General features: G+C 34.1%; 8 protein-coding genes across 8 annotated transcripts; 4 read left to right on the top strand and 4 right to left on the bottom strand.

The window, feature by feature from the left end:
* Positions 1-589: 589 nt before the first annotated feature.
* Positions 590-1,410, top strand: RO3G_05540 (uncharacterized protein; the record flags this gene model as incomplete). Its single annotated transcript, XM_067660130.1, has 3 exons — positions 590-841; positions 894-1,148; positions 1,210-1,410. 3 exons carry the CDS (start codon positions 590-592, stop codon positions 1,408-1,410), a joined length of 708 nt encoding a protein of 235 aa, XP_067516231.1.
* A 371-nt stretch (positions 1,411-1,781) lies between these two features.
* On the bottom strand, positions 1,782-2,204 carry RO3G_05541 (uncharacterized protein; the record flags this gene model as incomplete). Its single annotated transcript, XM_067660131.1, has 2 exons — positions 1,782-1,946; positions 1,998-2,204. 2 exons carry the CDS (start codon positions 2,202-2,204, stop codon positions 1,782-1,784), a joined length of 372 nt encoding a protein of 123 aa, XP_067516232.1.
* A 1,160-nt stretch (positions 2,205-3,364) lies between these two features.
* RO3G_05542 (uncharacterized protein) lies at positions 3,365-3,977 on the top strand (the record flags this gene model as incomplete). The annotated part of the gene is made up of 3 exons (XM_067660132.1): positions 3,365-3,500; positions 3,556-3,726; positions 3,784-3,977. 3 exons carry the CDS (start codon positions 3,365-3,367, stop codon positions 3,975-3,977), a joined length of 501 nt encoding a protein of 166 aa, XP_067516233.1.
* Positions 3,978-4,317: 340 nt separating this feature from the next.
* Positions 4,318-5,357, top strand: RO3G_05543 (uncharacterized protein; the record flags this gene model as incomplete). The annotated part of the gene is made up of 5 exons (XM_067660133.1): positions 4,318-4,331; positions 4,374-4,530; positions 4,591-4,795; positions 4,860-5,108; positions 5,275-5,357. 5 exons carry the CDS (start codon positions 4,318-4,320, stop codon positions 5,355-5,357), a joined length of 708 nt encoding a protein of 235 aa, XP_067516234.1.
* A 4,542-nt stretch (positions 5,358-9,899) lies between these two features.
* RO3G_05544 (uncharacterized protein) lies at positions 9,900-10,543 on the bottom strand (the record flags this gene model as incomplete). The annotated part of the gene is made up of 3 exons (XM_067660134.1): positions 9,900-10,041; positions 10,101-10,450; positions 10,517-10,543. The coding sequence occupies 3 exons, from the start codon at positions 10,541-10,543 to the stop codon at positions 9,900-9,902; spliced, it is 519 nt and encodes a 172-aa protein (XP_067516235.1).
* An 862-nt stretch (positions 10,544-11,405) lies between these two features.
* RO3G_05545 (uncharacterized protein) lies at positions 11,406-12,044 on the top strand (the record flags this gene model as incomplete). Its single annotated transcript, XM_067660135.1, has 1 exon — positions 11,406-12,044. The coding sequence occupies one exon, from the start codon at positions 11,406-11,408 to the stop codon at positions 12,042-12,044; it is 639 nt and encodes a 212-aa protein (XP_067516236.1).
* A 98-nt stretch (positions 12,045-12,142) lies between these two features.
* RO3G_05546 (uncharacterized protein) lies at positions 12,143-12,868 on the bottom strand (the record flags this gene model as incomplete). Its single annotated transcript, XM_067660136.1, has 1 exon — positions 12,143-12,868. One exon carries the CDS (start codon positions 12,866-12,868, stop codon positions 12,143-12,145), a length of 726 nt encoding a protein of 241 aa, XP_067516237.1.
* Positions 12,869-14,392: 1,524 nt separating this feature from the next.
* Positions 14,393-15,628, bottom strand: RO3G_05547 (uncharacterized protein; the record flags this gene model as incomplete). Its single annotated transcript, XM_067660137.1, has 1 exon — positions 14,393-15,628. One exon carries the CDS (start codon positions 15,626-15,628, stop codon positions 14,393-14,395), a length of 1,236 nt encoding a protein of 411 aa, XP_067516238.1.
* Positions 15,629-18,531: the final 2,903 nt, after the last annotated feature.

Here is an 18,531-nt window from a genome sequence, read left to right on the forward strand (position 1 = left end):
TGGTTCCTGATTACAATGCTGTTGCCAACTTCTTTGCCCAGCCTGGTTTTATTGGCCTCGAAGACTTAGCGTCGTATGACCTTGCCCCACTATACAAGTACCGCACATGACATATCCTTGAACATGTATAGTCTCTGTGGACAAACGTTCAATTTGTTTACCCAACCACTTGTACCATCCTTTATGAACCTAACCATCTACTTTACATAAAGATCTGCCTACGTTGTCAGCCCACCTTGGGCAAAAATTGCCTAGAGCTCATATTAATGTCTATGACACGTCCTTCCCTCATTGCTCATTCACTTTCTTTTTTTCTTTTTTTGCCCTTGCTCCCATAAAGGACTTTTTTTTTTACCTTCTATTAAGCCTCTGTTGATCTAGTTTGAGCAATTATGGTGCCTTGAAACACCGCGTGCTCATTTAAGCCTTTAAATAAAATATCTTGTTTAAACGTAGTAAGAGAAACCCAGGCCATGCGAAACTATCCAGTCAAGTGGCTTATGTGACCGTCTTTCATGCCTTTTCTTTAAAAAGTATTGGAAAAAGTGAGGGAAGTAAAAGTATATTTTTTTCTTTAAATCAGATCTCAATGTCTCGTAAAACTGAAAGAGCTGCTAAAAAAGCCTCCAAAAAAGCAGAGAAGGTGATAATAGAAGAAAAGGAAGAAGAGATTCCTGAAGCTGTTCCTCTTGAAGATAATTTCGAGAATGAAGTAAGCGAAGAAGAGGAGATTGAAGAAGTAAGTGGAGAAGATGCTGAAGAAGATGCTGAAGAAGAAGAAGAGGAAGAAGAAGAAGAGACACAGAAGCAACGTGCTATTCGTCCCAAGATTAACGACGAGGTAAATAAACTAATAAAGATTTCTTAATATGAGATCTAACAACAAGCAATAGGCTGCCATGATTAGAATTACAGAAGAATTCAAATTAAAGAACTTGCCTTGGATCGAAACAATGACTGTCACCTCTAGTAAACCAGTAGTTGTTGAGGATGCAACAGATGATATGGCAAGAGAATTAGCATTTTATGAACAAGCACTTGAAGCTGCTAAAATGGGAAGAGAATTAGTAAAAAAAGCAGGCGTAGAATTCAGTAGACCCGACGATTACTTTGCAGAAATGGTGAAGAGTGACGAGCATATGGCTAAGGTAAGATGGACAATTTGATTAAAAAAATTGTAGAAAGGACAATTTTCCAACAAATATATAGATTCGTCAAAAACTATTGGATCAAGAAGCATCTATTAAGGCATCCGAAGATGCTAAACGTCAACGTCAGCTTAAGAAATTTGGTAAGAAGGTCCAAGTAGAGAAGCAATTAGAACGACAAAAGCAAAAATCAGAAACACTGGAAAAAATTAAATTACTCAAGAAGAGTAAGTTTGAACATATGGCATTGGAACGTATTTAACGATCTTTATTTAGAGAGAAAGAATGAGGATTTGACAACCAATGATGACTTTGATATCGCTTTAGAAAATGTATCTAAAAAGCCAAAGACTGATAAATCAAAAGCAAAGATTACAAAAGGATCAAAGGGTCCAAGGGGCCCAAAGGGCTCAAAGGGTCCAAAGGGTCCAAAGAAAGGTGGCAAGAAAACTAGACGATAACCCTTTTGTTAATAAAATATGATATACATTTATACAAAGAAACCATTGGTCATTTACTTTGACACTAAAGGTCCTTATTTTATTTTTTGCTACTGTGAACTATGGATAAATTAAAGTTCATGTAATTTAGAAGTAAATAAGTAAGTAAAAAATGTTGATGTCAAATATATATTTAAGCTGGATTGAATTCTGTCAACACAACGACTTCTTGGAGTTGCTTGATTTTACAAATAAATTGCTTATCTCCATTAGCACGTTGTAAAGCCTTTTCATTCAATTGACTTTCTGCTGGATGCGTTGTTACCCAGTGAATGGTAGTGCAAATGATGCTAAGTGCCTAAAAGGATTGTAAATATTAAGTTTAAGAAGGGAAAAAAAGGGGGCTTACTAGAGCATTACTGCTTGAAGCAACCAGTCCTCTTTCAGATCCACTGAAACGAATCAAAATAATGTAATTAATACACAACGTAAGTAAGGATATGATAGCGGTAATAGCATTACGCTTGGCCATCATATGAAGTGATGAAGATTGGTGAGCTGTCTGTTGAGCTGTTGTTGGGAAGCAATAAAACTTGGAAAAAATGGCAGCAAACATAATATTCATCAAAGCATCATAACACAGTGAAAGGATGGACGCTGGCAACTCTAAACCAACAGTACAGTGGAAAGGGTAATCGATTGCAACGATATTAATTCTGAAAAGGATCTGGAGGATCATGGTTGCCAGGGATGGAAATAAAAGTGCCAAACAAACTAAATACAAGCTGGACCGCATTCTTGAAGTCTTTGGTACAGAGATGATATAAGCCTGAACAAGAAGAAAAAGAATATTAGTTATGAACGAATACTTGTTACTTACTTTACCTTTTCAATGAAATAAAGATATAAAACTACTTTAGCAGCGGTCCCAATCAATGCAACATTAAATTGTGTCATGACACAAGAAATGAAGTTTCCATTATTAGTACTTGTCAACATACAAGCAATCAAATTAAATGCCCAAGAAAGGCCATACAAAATGAGCAGTAAAGCTCGAACATAATGAATTGGACCATCTATGCTAGCTAACTTCCGACCAAAGATCAACGATACAATTGTAATGCATGCAACACTATTCACTTCAGCTAAAATTTCCCATTGATCCGGCGAGTACATTTTTATATGAAAAAAAAAAAAAAAAAAAAAAAAAAAAAAAAAAAAAAAAAAAGGGGAATAGAAGCTTTATTTATTTCCTCTAAAGCAAAATACCAGATTAAAGGAGAAAGAGAAAAGGAAAAATAAACTTTTTTGTTTCTTTGGAGAAATATTTTATAAGGAGACACTCATACAGTACAATTTGATAATAACAAGTTTTAAAATAAGGAGTAGTAAAAAAGGATACAATTTGATTTATCTGACAGGTTATGCGAATAGCATGATTTATATTTGTCTGTATAAAACAGGGAGAAAAATAAGTTGCTTCCTTTAATCATACGCTTGTTTTTGCTTTTTACATTTCGTCATGATAAGAAGGAGGAGGCCATATCATGATGCATATCACTTTAAGCTAGATATAGTGTATACCCTGATTTACATGAGGAAACGTTTAACTGTCAGGGACCTTCTAAAGCATGGCTCAATTCATTTTTTTTATATGTTTGAGGCTAATTTTTATTGGTCTTTGACATTTCAAATAAATCCCAGTCAACACGATAAAAAAAAAGGGGACGCGACGTGGTTTGTTCGCGTCTCTTTATTTTTACTTTTGAAAAAATTATGGATTTTGAGCAAGATCAGATTTTAGAAGAAACAAAAAGCTACATTCTTGGACTTTGTTCAGCACTTGGTGCTTACGATGATCTACCATCTGAAGACGGAAATCGGCATTACTCTGTAGGAGATGAAGCCCTTGGTAAAATTCTCTTACACTAAAAAAGCTGCATATAAATTAACCACTCTTTATTTAGCATGTTTAAAGGATCTGAAAAAGGCCATTCGTGTTGATAGTGAACATAGGGAGAAGACTGTATTAAATACAATTGCTCAATTCAATGTTATTGAAACTGATATTGTCCCGCTCATGTTATCGTTTGAAGGTCAATCAACCGAGGTTGCTAATCGTTTCATATTAGCGTGTGGTAAAAAAAAAAAAAAAAAAAAAAAAAAAAACATCTTTTGATTCTTATTATGAATAGTGGAACTGTTGGTCCCCATGACTTGGCCAGTAGAAAAAAGTCTGAATAACGACGATGAAGAGGAACAACATGATCCCAATATGATTGACTGTTACAGAAAATACAAGCTAGGATTATTGCAACCTGGAGTATTTGAAGTAATATTGAGCTTGATTGAGCCTGCTGTTCGTATACCATATAGGTATAAACTATAAAATGCTTTCGAGATTTATAACTCAACACATATACACACAGAGAACGATCCATAAGAGATAATACAATGATACGGCTTGTACTATACTTATTCCGTAATTTAGCAGCCATTCCAGACTTGAATATGCTATTATCAGGAACAGCAGAGCAAATCAAGATGTCACATATGCAAGAATCTCTTATGATACGATTTTATGAAATCAGATGTTATCGAACTGTTATTGACCATCTCATCTAACAGTACAAATAGACAGGATTCTTCAGAATGGAATGTGCTTGTGCTGGAAATACTATACAACCTTTTGGAGCATGTTGATCCAAAAAGTGTATTTGAGTACAAACATGAAACAGATCACGTAAGATTTGTGCATGATTTATTGAAAACCTGCATTACTTAGCAAATTTATTTATTTGCAGAAAAAAGCCGAATTACATGAATTATCAAGCAAATTGTCTGATTTGTTAAGAAGCGAAAATGATCGCAAAAAACAGAAGCACACACATGCTCCCTCAAGACATAACAGATTTGGAGGCACATATATATTAGAAGATTGGGTAATTAATTGGTTAAATAATATAAGCGGATTGTATTGACATTACTACTTCTTTTTTTAGGAAGGAAATCGATTGGTTTCTCATAAACAACAAGCAGGTTATGCTGATCTAAGTGAATTGGTAGATGGTGAGAAAAAAGAAAACAGGGTTGGTGTTAAGCGTAAATTGGCAGATCCAATCAAACCTAGAAAAGTATATCAAAATCCTCGAGCCTTGATGTACCTTAAAGCAACTGCACAATCTTTCTTGGAATCATGCTTTAATGGTAAAGAGAAAAAAAAAGAAAACAACATTTGCATACCTGTACCCATCATTATCACAAAATATAGCATTCTTTTCTTCTATATTAAAAGATATGAAGCGAGAGGATAAGAAGATAGTACCTAAGGATTATACTCGCTATTACTTTTGTATGAGATGGTTTTTACAATATCATCTTTACGAAAAGAAGCAAAGCAGATTACGTAAAGAGAATTCACTCAATCTGCCACTAAGGAGAGAACAAGAAGAAGATTCAGGAAATATGTTGGATAACAAAATTTACGATTTTGATTTGGTTGCCAACGCATTTGACATGGGTACAATTTTATATTGCTTACAGCGTATCCGGATAAAAATAGACGACAAAACCTGGTTTGAAGTACAAGTGACAGTAGACTGTTTTAGACAAATGCTTGCGAGCCTTCATGAAATGAGTCAATCGGAGGAAGAAGAATACCGAGATGCTGCCGATCATATTCAAAGCAACATATATTATGATCAATCGATTCTTGACCTTTTACACAGCCTTATCAAAACTTATCGTAATCAGTCCATACAATATCTAAAAACAGTAATTATGCTTACTCATGTATTACTGAAGATGCTTGAACATTATTCTAAAACAAAGAAAACATTGTTTATAAGGAAAAAAAAGAGCAAACGTTCATCACAAAAAAAGAAGAATAAGAAAAAAGAACTAAACAGAGAGGAAGGAATTGAAGGAGACATAGAAGAAGACGCTCAAATGGAAGACACTGATACTAGAGAAAGTGAAGAGGAAGAGGAGGAAGATGAAAACAACATGACTTACAATGAACATGTCTTCAAATTTGAATCATTTGAAAAGGTGACATCTTAAGCCTTTTATTATTTTGTATAAGTAGCTAATAACACTCTCTTCATTAGAAATATATAAGCGAAGATATTATAAATGCATACTGTACTCTATTAGAAGGATATAAGGACTTGGAACCTGAATATATACATTATATTACTAGCTTTTTTCACAGAATGATTGTGAAAAGAAATGCGGAATATCTCTTTTGGAAACTGCCTGTCATGGAGTTATTTAACCGTATTATGCTTCATTCAAGTAAATTCCCTCGAACAGAGGCACATGCTCAACTCAAAGAGCTCATTCGCTATTCAACAAGACAATTCTTCAAATACGCCTCTATATATCCACTGCTATTTGTAGAAGCACTTGTGCCTAGTATCAAAACTAATGTATCCGAACTGCAAACATTTATTTCAAAATCTAAGCCCCAGGAGCAGGAGGAGACGTAATTATACACCATGTAAATAAACTCTGTAAAAAACTCATTATTAATTGCTACCCTTTTAAATTCTGATAAAGATTACGCATATTGTATTGAGTATAAAAGCATACTTATTCTTTAACAATGTGCACCTTTTTTGACACATTTGAGTGTAACGATGACTTTGTAATTTTTTAATATCATAAAAAGAGCGAGTTAATCACCTGTTCTTTTGAAGAACGTACAAACAGTCAATTACTCACTCTTTTTTTATAGGTCTTTAAAAAAATTAATGGTAATATTTGAAATATGCATGCTTAGTTGTATATAATTAGCAGTTTGATGCACAAAAATGTAAGATATCCAGATTCATAACACTAAAAATCCTTCTGAATCCGGATATGAAAAGCAAGCCTTTAATCAATGAAAAAACACACAGCAATTTTCTGCAAGACTCGCTAAGTAGCTAAACTTGAAAATTCATTGTTTAAAACAATAGATGCTGCTGTCAATCATAATAAAAGAAGCGTGTCTCATTTTAAGTTTCAAATTATTTGATTTAGACAGCAACAAAAGAAATTAAAAATAATATACCAAACTTCAAGTATCAATCCTCCTTTTTATTATTATTATTATTATTAACTGTTAAAAGATATAATTCACGTTATAATAGGCCATTAGCAACGGTGCCATCCAATATAGCAAGCAAGTCAATTGAAAGACATAGGTTCATGTCAGAGCCTATTGTAATTTGGAATTAAGTTACTACAATCGTGTACTCTTACTTACTTTACTCGTGAATAACAGTGGTAGAAGCTGATGAAGCATTCCATCTTTTATATACAACAATGAAAGATCAGATAACAGGTCAGCCTATTGAACAAACAGATTTACAGCAGATAAACATAGTGCGGACCCACATAACGTAGGAGATGGAGTAAATTAACAAGAGAGCAGGATAAAACAGATTAAGCAAAAGAGAAGATGAATAAATATGTAGTCATATATAGAGAGAAGCATACGAAAAGAATATCTCGTATGATTTAATGATCACAAAAGACAAGAAACATTAATAAAAGTACAATCATGGTGAGTTTTTATGAAAAATCCTTTACGTGCTGAAGATGAAGGTTTTGCAACGAAGTGACAATTCTTTTAAACGTTCCTCTCCATAAAAAGGCTCTTTACCTGTAAAATAGTTTATTGATTATTTCTATCTTTTTGACCTAGCTTCTTAACTCAATAACAAGTTAATTCCATTTTTTTTTAATTACTATTGCCATACGTTATGAAAATAAAATCAAAGCGTACGAAAAAGCACTGTAAGGTTACAATGTACTCTTAAATGTATTTTTTTTTTTAAAAAAAAAAGGCTCTTATTTGTACTAGATTGTAATTTATCATATAAATAATTTAAAAAGAAACACGAGTTACTATATTTTGTATGGCAATGTCATAGAGTTAAAGTTTAAGTCAGAGTATTTGAAGCATGTTTATTTTTTATTGCTATGCTGTTATTTTATGTATTGGCTCTATATTTAATATATTTCATAGGGAGATTATGTTTCTATATGACACAATGCTTCGCTCTTTATTTCTTTAAGGGAATAAATATTACTCAGCTTGCTTTATTTTATAGAAATGTGGCAAATAACATTACCATGTAACTCTTTTAAATAGATCTGAATTGAAAATAAAGGTAGATATTTTGAAATCCATAATCAAGATGTGTAGCAAAAGTATAAATAATTTAGTCATATCCACTTCCTTCTTTATTGTTTTATGTGCAGCAATTACATAAATGATTATAATATTCTTACATGCCTTTTCTTTTTAGAAAGAAGGGACCTTCTTAAAAATGTTTTTCAAGTAAACATATATATTACAAGGAGTTATTAATGCGTTTCTTTAGTACATGAAAAAAAGCAGAAACCTGCTTACGTTTAATATCATTATTGATTAAAAATACATCTTATTCATATCAAAAAATTGATATAAGAAATATGAGCATTTCATTACTTTGAATGCTTCAATAAGCACACAATTTTGTACCAAACAATACTTGACTAAAAAAAAGAACAATAAGTTTTTATTATATTTTTATTGCTATCTTTCAGACAAAAGGAGATTCGCTTTTTTATATTTTTAACCTGATAACCATACAGCTAGCTTAGAAAGCCACATAATTTGAACAAATGTAAATGTACCGATAAAAGTTCTATGAAGGTTTTTGTTAAAATTTTTACTAAAGTATTCAGTTTGATTGCATAAAACGTTATTTTAAAACTCAATTTTATTTTTATTTTGCTTTTATTCCGTGCTCCTTAAGGTCTTTAATCAAATAAGTAATAAAAATTTGTTTCTTATTCAATAAAACTACAGTGAATCCATTCAAATTTCTCATAGGCGGAAAATGCACTTTATAGTTTGCCAGGATGTATCTATTAGTTGTGATGTTACACTTAATCATGCATGGTGCTTGTCTTACGTGATAACTGGAAGTTGAAGGAAATGTGTTATTTAGCTTAAGGCTGGAACTTTCAAATGAAAAATGTCACTGTTTAGGTAAATGTATTAATCTAGAGATCTTTGTGTATGAAATTGAAATAAACAAATAAAAAGCTCTTTTGACAGCCTACTTACACTTTTTGGAGTACTCCCTTAAAAATTATATAAGACAGTATACAATGTTCATCTATTTATATTGATTAAAAGTCCCATTATATCATCAAATAGCCTGTAAAACATTAACTGAAGCAAGTCAGATGCCTATGCTTATTAAAGATCTGCTAAATACCCTCAAACTATAAAGTAACCAATACGTGTTTTCAAGGGACAAAAAGAGATTTTTATTTATTTTACAAATATGTTAATTATCATTTAACTTGGTTTCGCCTTTATCTTCAAGTATAGATAGGCTCCAAAGATAGTTATCCCTAAAGTCCCAAGGATATTAGGTAGGAGCAAGCGGCTACTATTACTTTCTAGTTGTTTCTTTTCATTTGAATTATCCACAATTGGCCAAGGTTTTGTTTCATCTGCATCTCCATAAATTACGCTAGACTTTTTTGTGCCATTCATCCTCTTGTCATGCACTAGCAGTTTAACTTTATTGTATCCCGCCTTAACTGCTGTATCCATAGCATCTTTCACATCACTATCACAAGTCATCAGTACTTGATCCTCTTCATCATCCACATAAGACAGGCTCAGCCACTCCCCCTCTGATTCTCCATCTGGCAGCTTTAGACAAATTGTCTTTAACAGATTATGATATGATGGCTTTGATACCACACGATGTGTTGTTCCGCAAAAAGTAAATTTAAATGTAAATTTATCCTCCGCTACTGGTGATACCGCTGTTAATGCTGAAGAAGATTCATTGACTTGAGTCATGCTTGCAGACTCACTAGGATATATGTCAGAGTAAGATGTTGTTGAAGTGGAAGGTTGAGGGGACAAAAATGAAGGAGGGGATAGACGCTGATGAAAGTTTTCTGATATGTGCGGTTTATCTTCTGTAGGATCTGTAGAATCCATGGGGTCTACTGCTGCGCCAAAACTGTCCCAAAAGGATATTGCAGGATCACTTTCTCCATTAGTCCCTTGCATAATGTTCATCTAGCAAGAAAAGAGGAAATAAAAAGGAGTGATTAGATACAGTATCTCATGTTTAAAATAGTATAATATATAGACTACCTGTTCCAATATGGCATATGTCAATTTTAATACATCAACCATACCTACAATAATGCCATTTCCAATAATTGGAAGATTTAGATAATGGCCCTCTAATAAGCAGCAAAACGATCTACTTGTCAGATTATGTGAAGTAAACACCTAGGATTTTTACTTACTATTCATAAGTTTAAGAGCATCCAGGACTGTGGTTTCAGGTGTAGCAGTATCAGGCTTTGGAGTCATCACTCTAGCAACTGTACAGTTCTCAGGATTTAAACCTGCAGCAATGACACGTAGTACAATATCTTTACTAAAGCAGCATTTGTTTCAACAGTTTTAAATATATAACCACACGTTCGTAATACTTACGAAGTAAAGATGCCTTGAAGCGTATGGCTCCTTGTCACAAGAACAGCAGTTGTATGTACCTTCTTCATCATTACAGCAATTTCCTTCACATTTGTCCTGTGCTTTACTTCCGCAGGCGGGATCTCATCTAGAACAGATTCTAGAGTAGGACAAGACATACTCTTTCTCATGTTCTCCAAGTAGTCCGTTACTTCCGAGCTCTCTTTGACCCAATGATGTTCTACGCCTTCTAATGCATCATAGAGCTTTTGAGATAAACCAAATGCACGTTCCATTCTTTCAATGGCTTGATATAGGCACTTTGTAATATCCAGCAATCCAAATATGTCACCAATTTCATTAGTCACTGGCTATAAGCAAAGTATATGCAAATCAATCAAATCATACATGTTTATATAATAATAGCAAATACATACCAGGTGACGGAATCCTCTAGAAACCATTAGATTAAGCGCTTCCGTTGCCGATGTGTCTGAAGTAACACACAGAGGGTCTTTGGTCATAATTTGGTTAACAGTTGTTGCTCTACAAGAAAAAAAAAATCAATATCCGTTGTCTGTAAAGTTGAGAAAGCGATAGTTCTGAATAAGCTACCTTGCATCCAAACCATCCGCTACTAGTCTATAAGCAATGTCTTTGGCCTATTTGATTAAATCGTTTTTAAGAAATATACAGCGAGATATGGATCGTCCTCCTTACAGTGAATATGCCCGTGAGCCGATCTTCTTCATTCACTACCAAGATGCAGTCGCAGCGCTTTGCAGCCATGAACTGTGCAGATTCAATAACAAGCATACTTTCTTTTACTGTAATCGCTTGGCTTGGTTTTAGAGCAGAGACTGTGCCTCGTATACGCCTCGAAAGAGTTTTTGAAGAAACATTTGATTTTTTTGAAAAGTCTTGTTCTAGTTTTTTCCTTAACGCCTATGTTTATTAAGAGATCCAAACCTTGCTTAATTGTTTTGAAAGCATAATCTCCGTTCAGTAAGCTGTCCTACCTCATCTTTTTTTGATTGCCTTTGTCTAATGGCTGTATCAGAAGCGTTTTGTGCACTATCCGCTTTTATCTTTGTAACTCGTTTCGACATGCTTTAATGATGAAGAAAAAAAGAACGATAGAAGAAAAGAGGGGAGAAAGGGGCAAAGGGCTTATTTTTAGCTTATTCACGTTTTATTTGATCATTTTCTTACCTTTTGCATCAACCGGACTTTTAATGTATGTCTCTATATTGGGTGCTGTGGCTTATTTGATAGAAATCGCTTGTATCCTGGACTTGACCCTGGGGTAATTTTTTTAATACAAAGATGTTGAGAATCAAAAACAGTATTCCTAAAGTTTGCAAACAATTCAACCAACCTTGCTTACAAAAGCTTTACCAAACACGATGGATCACAAGCAATCCACCACAATCAACCGAAGAACCCTCAGCTCAAATGGAAGGCATTTTGAAGGTTTTGAATGAGGTAAAGAAGGATTCTCAACAAGATGGTCTTTCCAGCATGTTGCGTGATTCTGTTGATAAGAGCAAAACAAAGACAGATTTTGGCTTGTTTGATTTGAGCAAATTGGTTGATTCCTTTGAATATGGAGTTCCACCTCACCAACTCCATATTAACGCTACTCCTAATAATACCATTGTTACCTTGACTCGACCTAACGGATCTCCTCTTGTGACAACCTCTGGAGGATCAGCAGGGTTTAAGAAGGCTGCTCGCAGTGGTTATGAAGCAGCTCACCAAGCCTCCCTTCAGTTGTTAGATAAAATGAGTGCAAAGAATTTACAAGTATCCAACATTCACATCATTTTGAAAGGATTTGGACCTGGACGTGATGCTGCATTCAAAGCTTTAGTTTCTGGTGCAACTTGGAATGTGAAGCGAATTACAGACGCTACCCCTGTTCCTTTTGGTGGCTGTAGACCAAAGAAGGCTAGACGTCTTTAAAGAGTGATATGCTTTAGATTAGTATTTTTTTGTATACAACACAAATATATTTGTAGAATAATAAAATGAAGAGTATGTTTTTATATAAAAAAAAGTTATTAAACAGTGGCAGAAGGAGGTGCAGTCAAAGGTACTGAAGGCCCCATTCCTTCAAACATGACATTTCTTTCGTTTCTGAAAAAGAATTGTAAAGAGAATTGCTTTGAATCCTGATCCCAGTAAGTCCAAAATCTGCCTGGGGTTTCATCCACTTTAGCACTTTGTATTTTGAACGCAATTGATTCATAAGGATCAGCTGCTATCACAAGATATTGATAAGCGTTATTGGGTAGCTCTATTTTTTGCTCATAAGCACCCATGAAGCGGTGACGAGGTTTGACATCTTGCTCGATCTCTGGATATTGAACTTGGAAAAGGAAACCAAGCTGGTGAGTGACAGGATCACGTACTTTGGTGATTCGATAACCCGGTCGACCAATCTTGATTACATTTCTGCGTGGCACTACGACAGGTTTCGCAGGTCCAATGGTAGGCTGAATGATATTGTTTTCTCTTGCTTCTTTAGCTGCACGGCGTGCTAGATTTGTTTGATGCTTCTTTCCTTGAGTATGTGCAAGGTATGAACCTTCACTCGTATGAAGTGTTAAGCAAAGTTTACATTCGTAAGAACCCAAATGATTTTTCATAAAGTATGGATCTTTTGTAATGTCAATAGTCTCCATGGCTAATTTACGAAGCCTTTCACGGCGATCCACATTTGATTCCGAGTAACTAGCTACTCCTCCACCTCTGTGCTTGCTTCCAACTCGATTTTGAAAATCCATCGTTATATTATGCTGTGTGTTGTTTAATTAAAAAAAAAATTGCTAGGAAGAGAAAAAGTTATTTGGCAGACCAAGTCACATGACTGAATCAAATCATCATGCTTTGTACAGTGATTCGCTGTGTCATTTATAGCTTGAGGCTTCAATAAATCTTTAGCTGCTCTGCTCAATTCACTGGGAGGGCCTGTTTTAAGATGGATTCTTTTTTTCGACAAAGATTCACTGCGAAAACATGATTTTATGTGTAAAATTAAAGTTTGATTCTTTCTTCTTACTTGGGCTCAAGATTAGACATGAAATAGTTCAAACAATTATGTGATATATAACCTAAATGACTGATAAAATATGTTTGTAAAAGGAAAATTATATTTTTGTGGTTTTGATTATTCATGTCATGAGTGGTGCCAAAGCATGAAGAATTACACTATTTCATTACTTTACAGATTGTGATTTAGGTTACGTGAAAGAGAGAACAATTGAAAATAGAGTCATCTGCTTTTTGTTTTTCTTGATTGAGCAGTAGTCTGCTCTCTTCATTCGCAAACTATTTACATTATCTTACTATTACGATTATCTTTTTTAAAAAAAAAAAAAATCAGTGTAAAAGTATAATTCCTTTTTAACAATGATTTGATTAAGTAAAGTGACAGCGTATTACTCCTTGGTCTTTTGATATCATGAAGCAAGCGTAGTATAAAAGAAACTGAGTACTTGTGACAGGATGATATTATCTTCAATAAATGAAATCTAGCGATATAAATGAATTCATATTAAAAGCAGTGTGTCTTTTTCCTTATCACTTTAAATTAAATCAACCGGATAATAATAATTTTTTTTACAAGTAACCGGATGATAGATTAAGGCAGCGAACCCTTTTGAGCGGGAGATGAACCTGACAAGAAAAGAAAGATCGAAATCAGGTTTCAGATTATAAAACTTTGATTTTTTTTTTTTTTCAGGGGCTCACGTACTAATTCCTGATATTGAAGATTGTTTGCAAAAGTTCAAGTTATTTTTGTCATGTAATAAAAGTACAAGAGAGGGTACAAAAACAAGAGTGATGTAGCGTGAGAACATAAAATCCTTTTTTTGTTCTCTTTCACTTTATTTAGAAAAAAAAAAAAAAATTGGTTTCACCAAAATGATTTTTTTTTTTTTAATTCCTAGAAAAATAAGATAAAATAATATAGATTCAAAGGATGATTGGGATAGTAAAAGTAGAGTGAATGAAAAGTATCCAAGCTTCAATTTAGTGTACATTATCCAATAAAATGATACATTTCCATTAAAGTATTGTACGACATTAAATCGGAACCAAGATAGAAACCTAATCATTAAACTATCCTCAGGATTCAATTCATAAAAAAAAAAAGAAAAAGAAAATAGAATAAATTTGTTTATTAACAAGGACAGCCCTGCTGTAGATGTATATATTTATATCAATAAAAAGAGAAAAGAAAGTAAAATTTACAAAAATAAAATTTAATTAAGAGTTGTATGTGTTGTATAGAACTTTTGAAGTCTTTAAGCCGCACCCTTTTCAACTTCATACTCAACCACGGTAGGCTTATTATAATCATCCGCTTGTCTTCCAGAACGACCAATGGCATCATCAGCAACATCATTCGCATCATTCTTGTGATGACAGATATAGACAAGGATAGCACATGCACCTGAAGCACAGGCAACACCGGTATACATCCAGGTCAACTTGGGATCCACATCAACAGGAACCAAGGCAAAGTTAAGAATGGAGGCAAAGCAATTAGAAAACAAGAAGATGGCCATGACGATAGACTTCATGGATTGAGGAGCTTTCTTGTAGGCATATTCAAGACCAGTGATGGAAGCAAAGATTTCAGAAAAGGCAATGAAGACATAAGAGGGAATTTGGTAACCAGCAGAGATAGGAGGTTCACCCGCATCAGCAGCGCGATAAATTTTGGCTTGAATACCGGCAGTGTAACCCATGGCAACAGCAGCAAACAGGAAACCAAGGGTGATACGGAAGATGGGACGCATAGGAATACCAATACGACGAAGACCGGGATACACAATACGATCCATCAAGGGAATGGTGATAATCAAGACAAGAGGATCAATGTTTTGCATGATATCATTAGGGACATTACCGACCCACATGGTAGAAGCTTGAGAGACAAGATTACTGGTCATTTGGTTATAACAAAGCCAGTAGATGGGATACCAACAGAACACGACACAGGCACGAAGGGCACGTTTCAATTCATCAACGAATACATCATCCCAGGTAGCACGGGCAGCCAAGTCAGGATGATCAATAGCCAAGTTGGAAGGCTTACAAGCTTCCAAACCTCCCTTGACTTTGAAACTATACCAAAAGAGCTTACCGGCTTCAACAAAGACCGATCCACGAGGAGGGTTTTGAACATATCGCTTACGACCGAGGAAGACGACAAGGATACCAGGGATAAACATCAAGGTAGGCAAGAGGTAAGCAGGCCAGAAACCGACGTTCTTTTCGAGCTCAGTGGTAGCAACAGCAGAGAGGGAACCAACGTTGATACCCCAGTAAAACATGTTAAAGATCTTTTGATAAGTGGCTTGAGGGGTCACGATGACTCGTTCACCCTTTTCAGTGGTTTTGATATAAGGCACCTTGCTTTGATATTGTTCGGCGACAAGAGGAGACACGTTTGATTTGATACCACCGGTACCAAGACCGATGACGATGATACTAACAACGAAACCAGGAAAGGAAGCACCATTTTGAATGGCCATAGGAGAAGCAGTAGCGGTCAAGATGACTAAACCAATAAAATAAATGATTGAAAAGGTGAGGATCGTACGGTATTTTCCAAGGTATTGATCAGCAATAACAGCACCAATAATAGGAGTAACATAACACCAGAATTGGAAAAAGGTATTCAAGGCCGTAGCAGTTTGTTGACCTCTACCTAAAGCACCTGGTTGTTCTGCAGGGTCTAATTTAAAAATGAGTTTCAATTATAAAATAAAGTATTCATATTTACAAGATTCAGGAGCAGGGTTTTGAATGTAATTTTGAAAAGGACCCGAGAGACCATAGTAAGTGAAACGTTCACAGAATTCGATCACAATCACAAGGTAAGCAGAAATAGGTACTTTATCAGCTACCTCACGACAATTCTTCCAGTCTTCTTCAGTAGGTTCTGGTCCATGATTATCATCAATATGAAAATCAGCTTCATCAAAAGTAGAATTAGCTACTTTCTCTTGATCTAATTTTTCAGTCATAAAAAAAAATAAAAGCTCTGAAAAAAAAGTTTTTTTTTTTTTTTTTTGCTTATTTTATAATCAATCATAAATGAATACCCGAAAGTTACTCAGAAGGAAAAAGTGACAATAAAAGAACGAATCGTTTTTTTTTGTAATGACTAATTATTTTTTTTTATCACCTTTTCAATTAGAAATGATTTCATTTTAATAAACATGATTTATTTTATTTTCTTTTTTGCCTTTTTATTGACTGTTCTAATAGACTTGTCGTAAACAAAAAAGAAGAATAAATCCTTTTTTATTCCCTGAACGTGTAACCTATTTTCTAAATTGGGTATATTTTTCCCTCTTGTCCACATGGCGAAATCCATTTTATTTTAATCTCAGAGTTTTGTAACATGTTTCTCACGCTTGCATTCGTTTTTTAATTGGTTACCTGATCTTGAAGAATTCAGGATCGGGCATTTCATATTATCCAATCAATCCTTTGTACTCGAATCTTATCTTGGTTATTCTCATTCTACAGTCATAAAACCTTTTACAAGTCCATGTTGATAATAAAGAGAAGAATAGAATAGGTTGGTGATGATGATTCAATAGGATTGTAATCAACTGAAGAGAGGAGAATAAAAGAATGCTTTAAAAGAGGTCATTTCGATTCTTTTAAGAAAGTAGGAACATCGAATGAGGCACATTCATTCTTGATCGAATTCATTCATCTCATTTTTCATGAGTAGAATAGGGCAATTCATTATCAAATTTAGTTCATGTGAGAGTTGATTGTTAAAGAGATTGGACAAATATAGTCCAAAGTGAGTTACACACCCTTGGCATGTATCACTCTGAAAAGATAAGAAAAAATTGAACTTTATATGTCAGGCGCGCGCGCACGCAATCGATTCTCACAATTAGAAAATAAGGAAATTCATAAATCACACGCTTAAATATCTTGTATCACATTTGAGGTTACATTCTCTTTTCTATCGCTTCGGTGAGCGTAGGAAAAAATAAGGTCTGATTTCATGTTCGTGAGAAAGTTGTAAGAAAACAAATTTACCAAATTTGTTTAATTCCTCTTTCAATAATGATGGATACAAAAGAGTGTGAAAAACGAAAAAAACCAAAAAGAAATTATGGATTCATTCATTCCATTTCCCGATATCAACTTTTTTTTTATTATTTTTATTGGGTATTTTGTTAATAAGCTAAACTATAATTATTTTTACTTATCAGCCGACAAAAAAAAAAAAAAAAAAAAAATGATACATCGGATTATTATTTGAATTCTATCTTTCGAGTTTTATGGATTACATCACCTTTCTCTTCTCACTGCATGTTTCAGCAGTGGCCTTATTATATAATATGCAAGGGACAAAGTATTGAAATAAGGGTTGACCCCATGTGACCAATGAATAAGGGTTTGGTTGATTATCAGGTAGATCTCCGTACAAGATTTTCCGAGGTGATTTGCGGGGTTTTGAAAGAGGAAAGATGAATTTATTTCTTCTTCATGGCGGTGTTTTATTCACTGACCCTTACCTCTTTCTTCAATCACGCCTTATTCTAAAAAGGATCATTTTGTCCTCTATGCAATCATGTTGATAATAAAGAGAAAATAATATTGCTGAGAATAATAATCGGATTATAAAATTGAGCAAGACAATAAACTTTCTCTGACATAACAAAAAGAAACCTTTTTTTTTTTATTTCATGAATGAATATTCAATCTTCAATAGAATCTTACCTTACATCACTCTTTGTTAAGAGTACCCATTCCTTATTTAACATTGTCTATCGTTCTCTTTGATCTATTCATTCCAAGTTGAATTCTTCTTTAAAAGTTTGCAAGGTTCAGTGAAATTAAAAGAATTTCATTGGTTAAAAAAGATGTGTTTCGGCCATTTTATTATTTTTGTCTCTTTGATCTTTCACGTCTATTCAACGCAAACAATTGAATAGAATGGATAAAAAGTTATCAAAGACAATATAAACTGTTCACATCCTTCTTTTGATTCTTGTTCAAGTAGCATCTAATGTGCCCTATTCATACGCACAAGACTGTCTAAAGAATAGATTGATCCTGCAAGAAACAAAAGAAAAAGAAATTAAAAAGCCAAGAAGGATAGAGAAAGGTTTGATGTCTCAAGTGGTTGCTCACATCCCCTTTTAATGATTTGAGTGATTCTCAGAAGAAAGTTGAAGTCAGTGAAAGCTTTCATGACATTAAGATGATTTATCTCTTTGGTTTGATATAAACACTAGCTTGAATGCATTGAAAAGGACATGGTTTAAGCGTAAACCAAAAGGATAGTCTTCTTTATCCAATAGAAAGTCACGATCGAGATTGTCTGCTGCACTCATAATCTTTGGTGAAAGACTAGAGAAGAACTGTCTGTTTAGAATAGCTGGAAATCAACAATTGAAAG

The sequence above is a fragment of the Rhizopus delemar genome, genomic scaffold, assembly GCF_000149305.1.
Source record: "Rhizopus delemar RA 99-880 supercont3.4 genomic scaffold, whole genome shotgun sequence".
In the NCBI taxonomy this organism is placed as follows: Eukaryota; Fungi; Mucoromycota; class Mucoromycetes; order Mucorales; family Rhizopodaceae; genus Rhizopus; species Rhizopus delemar.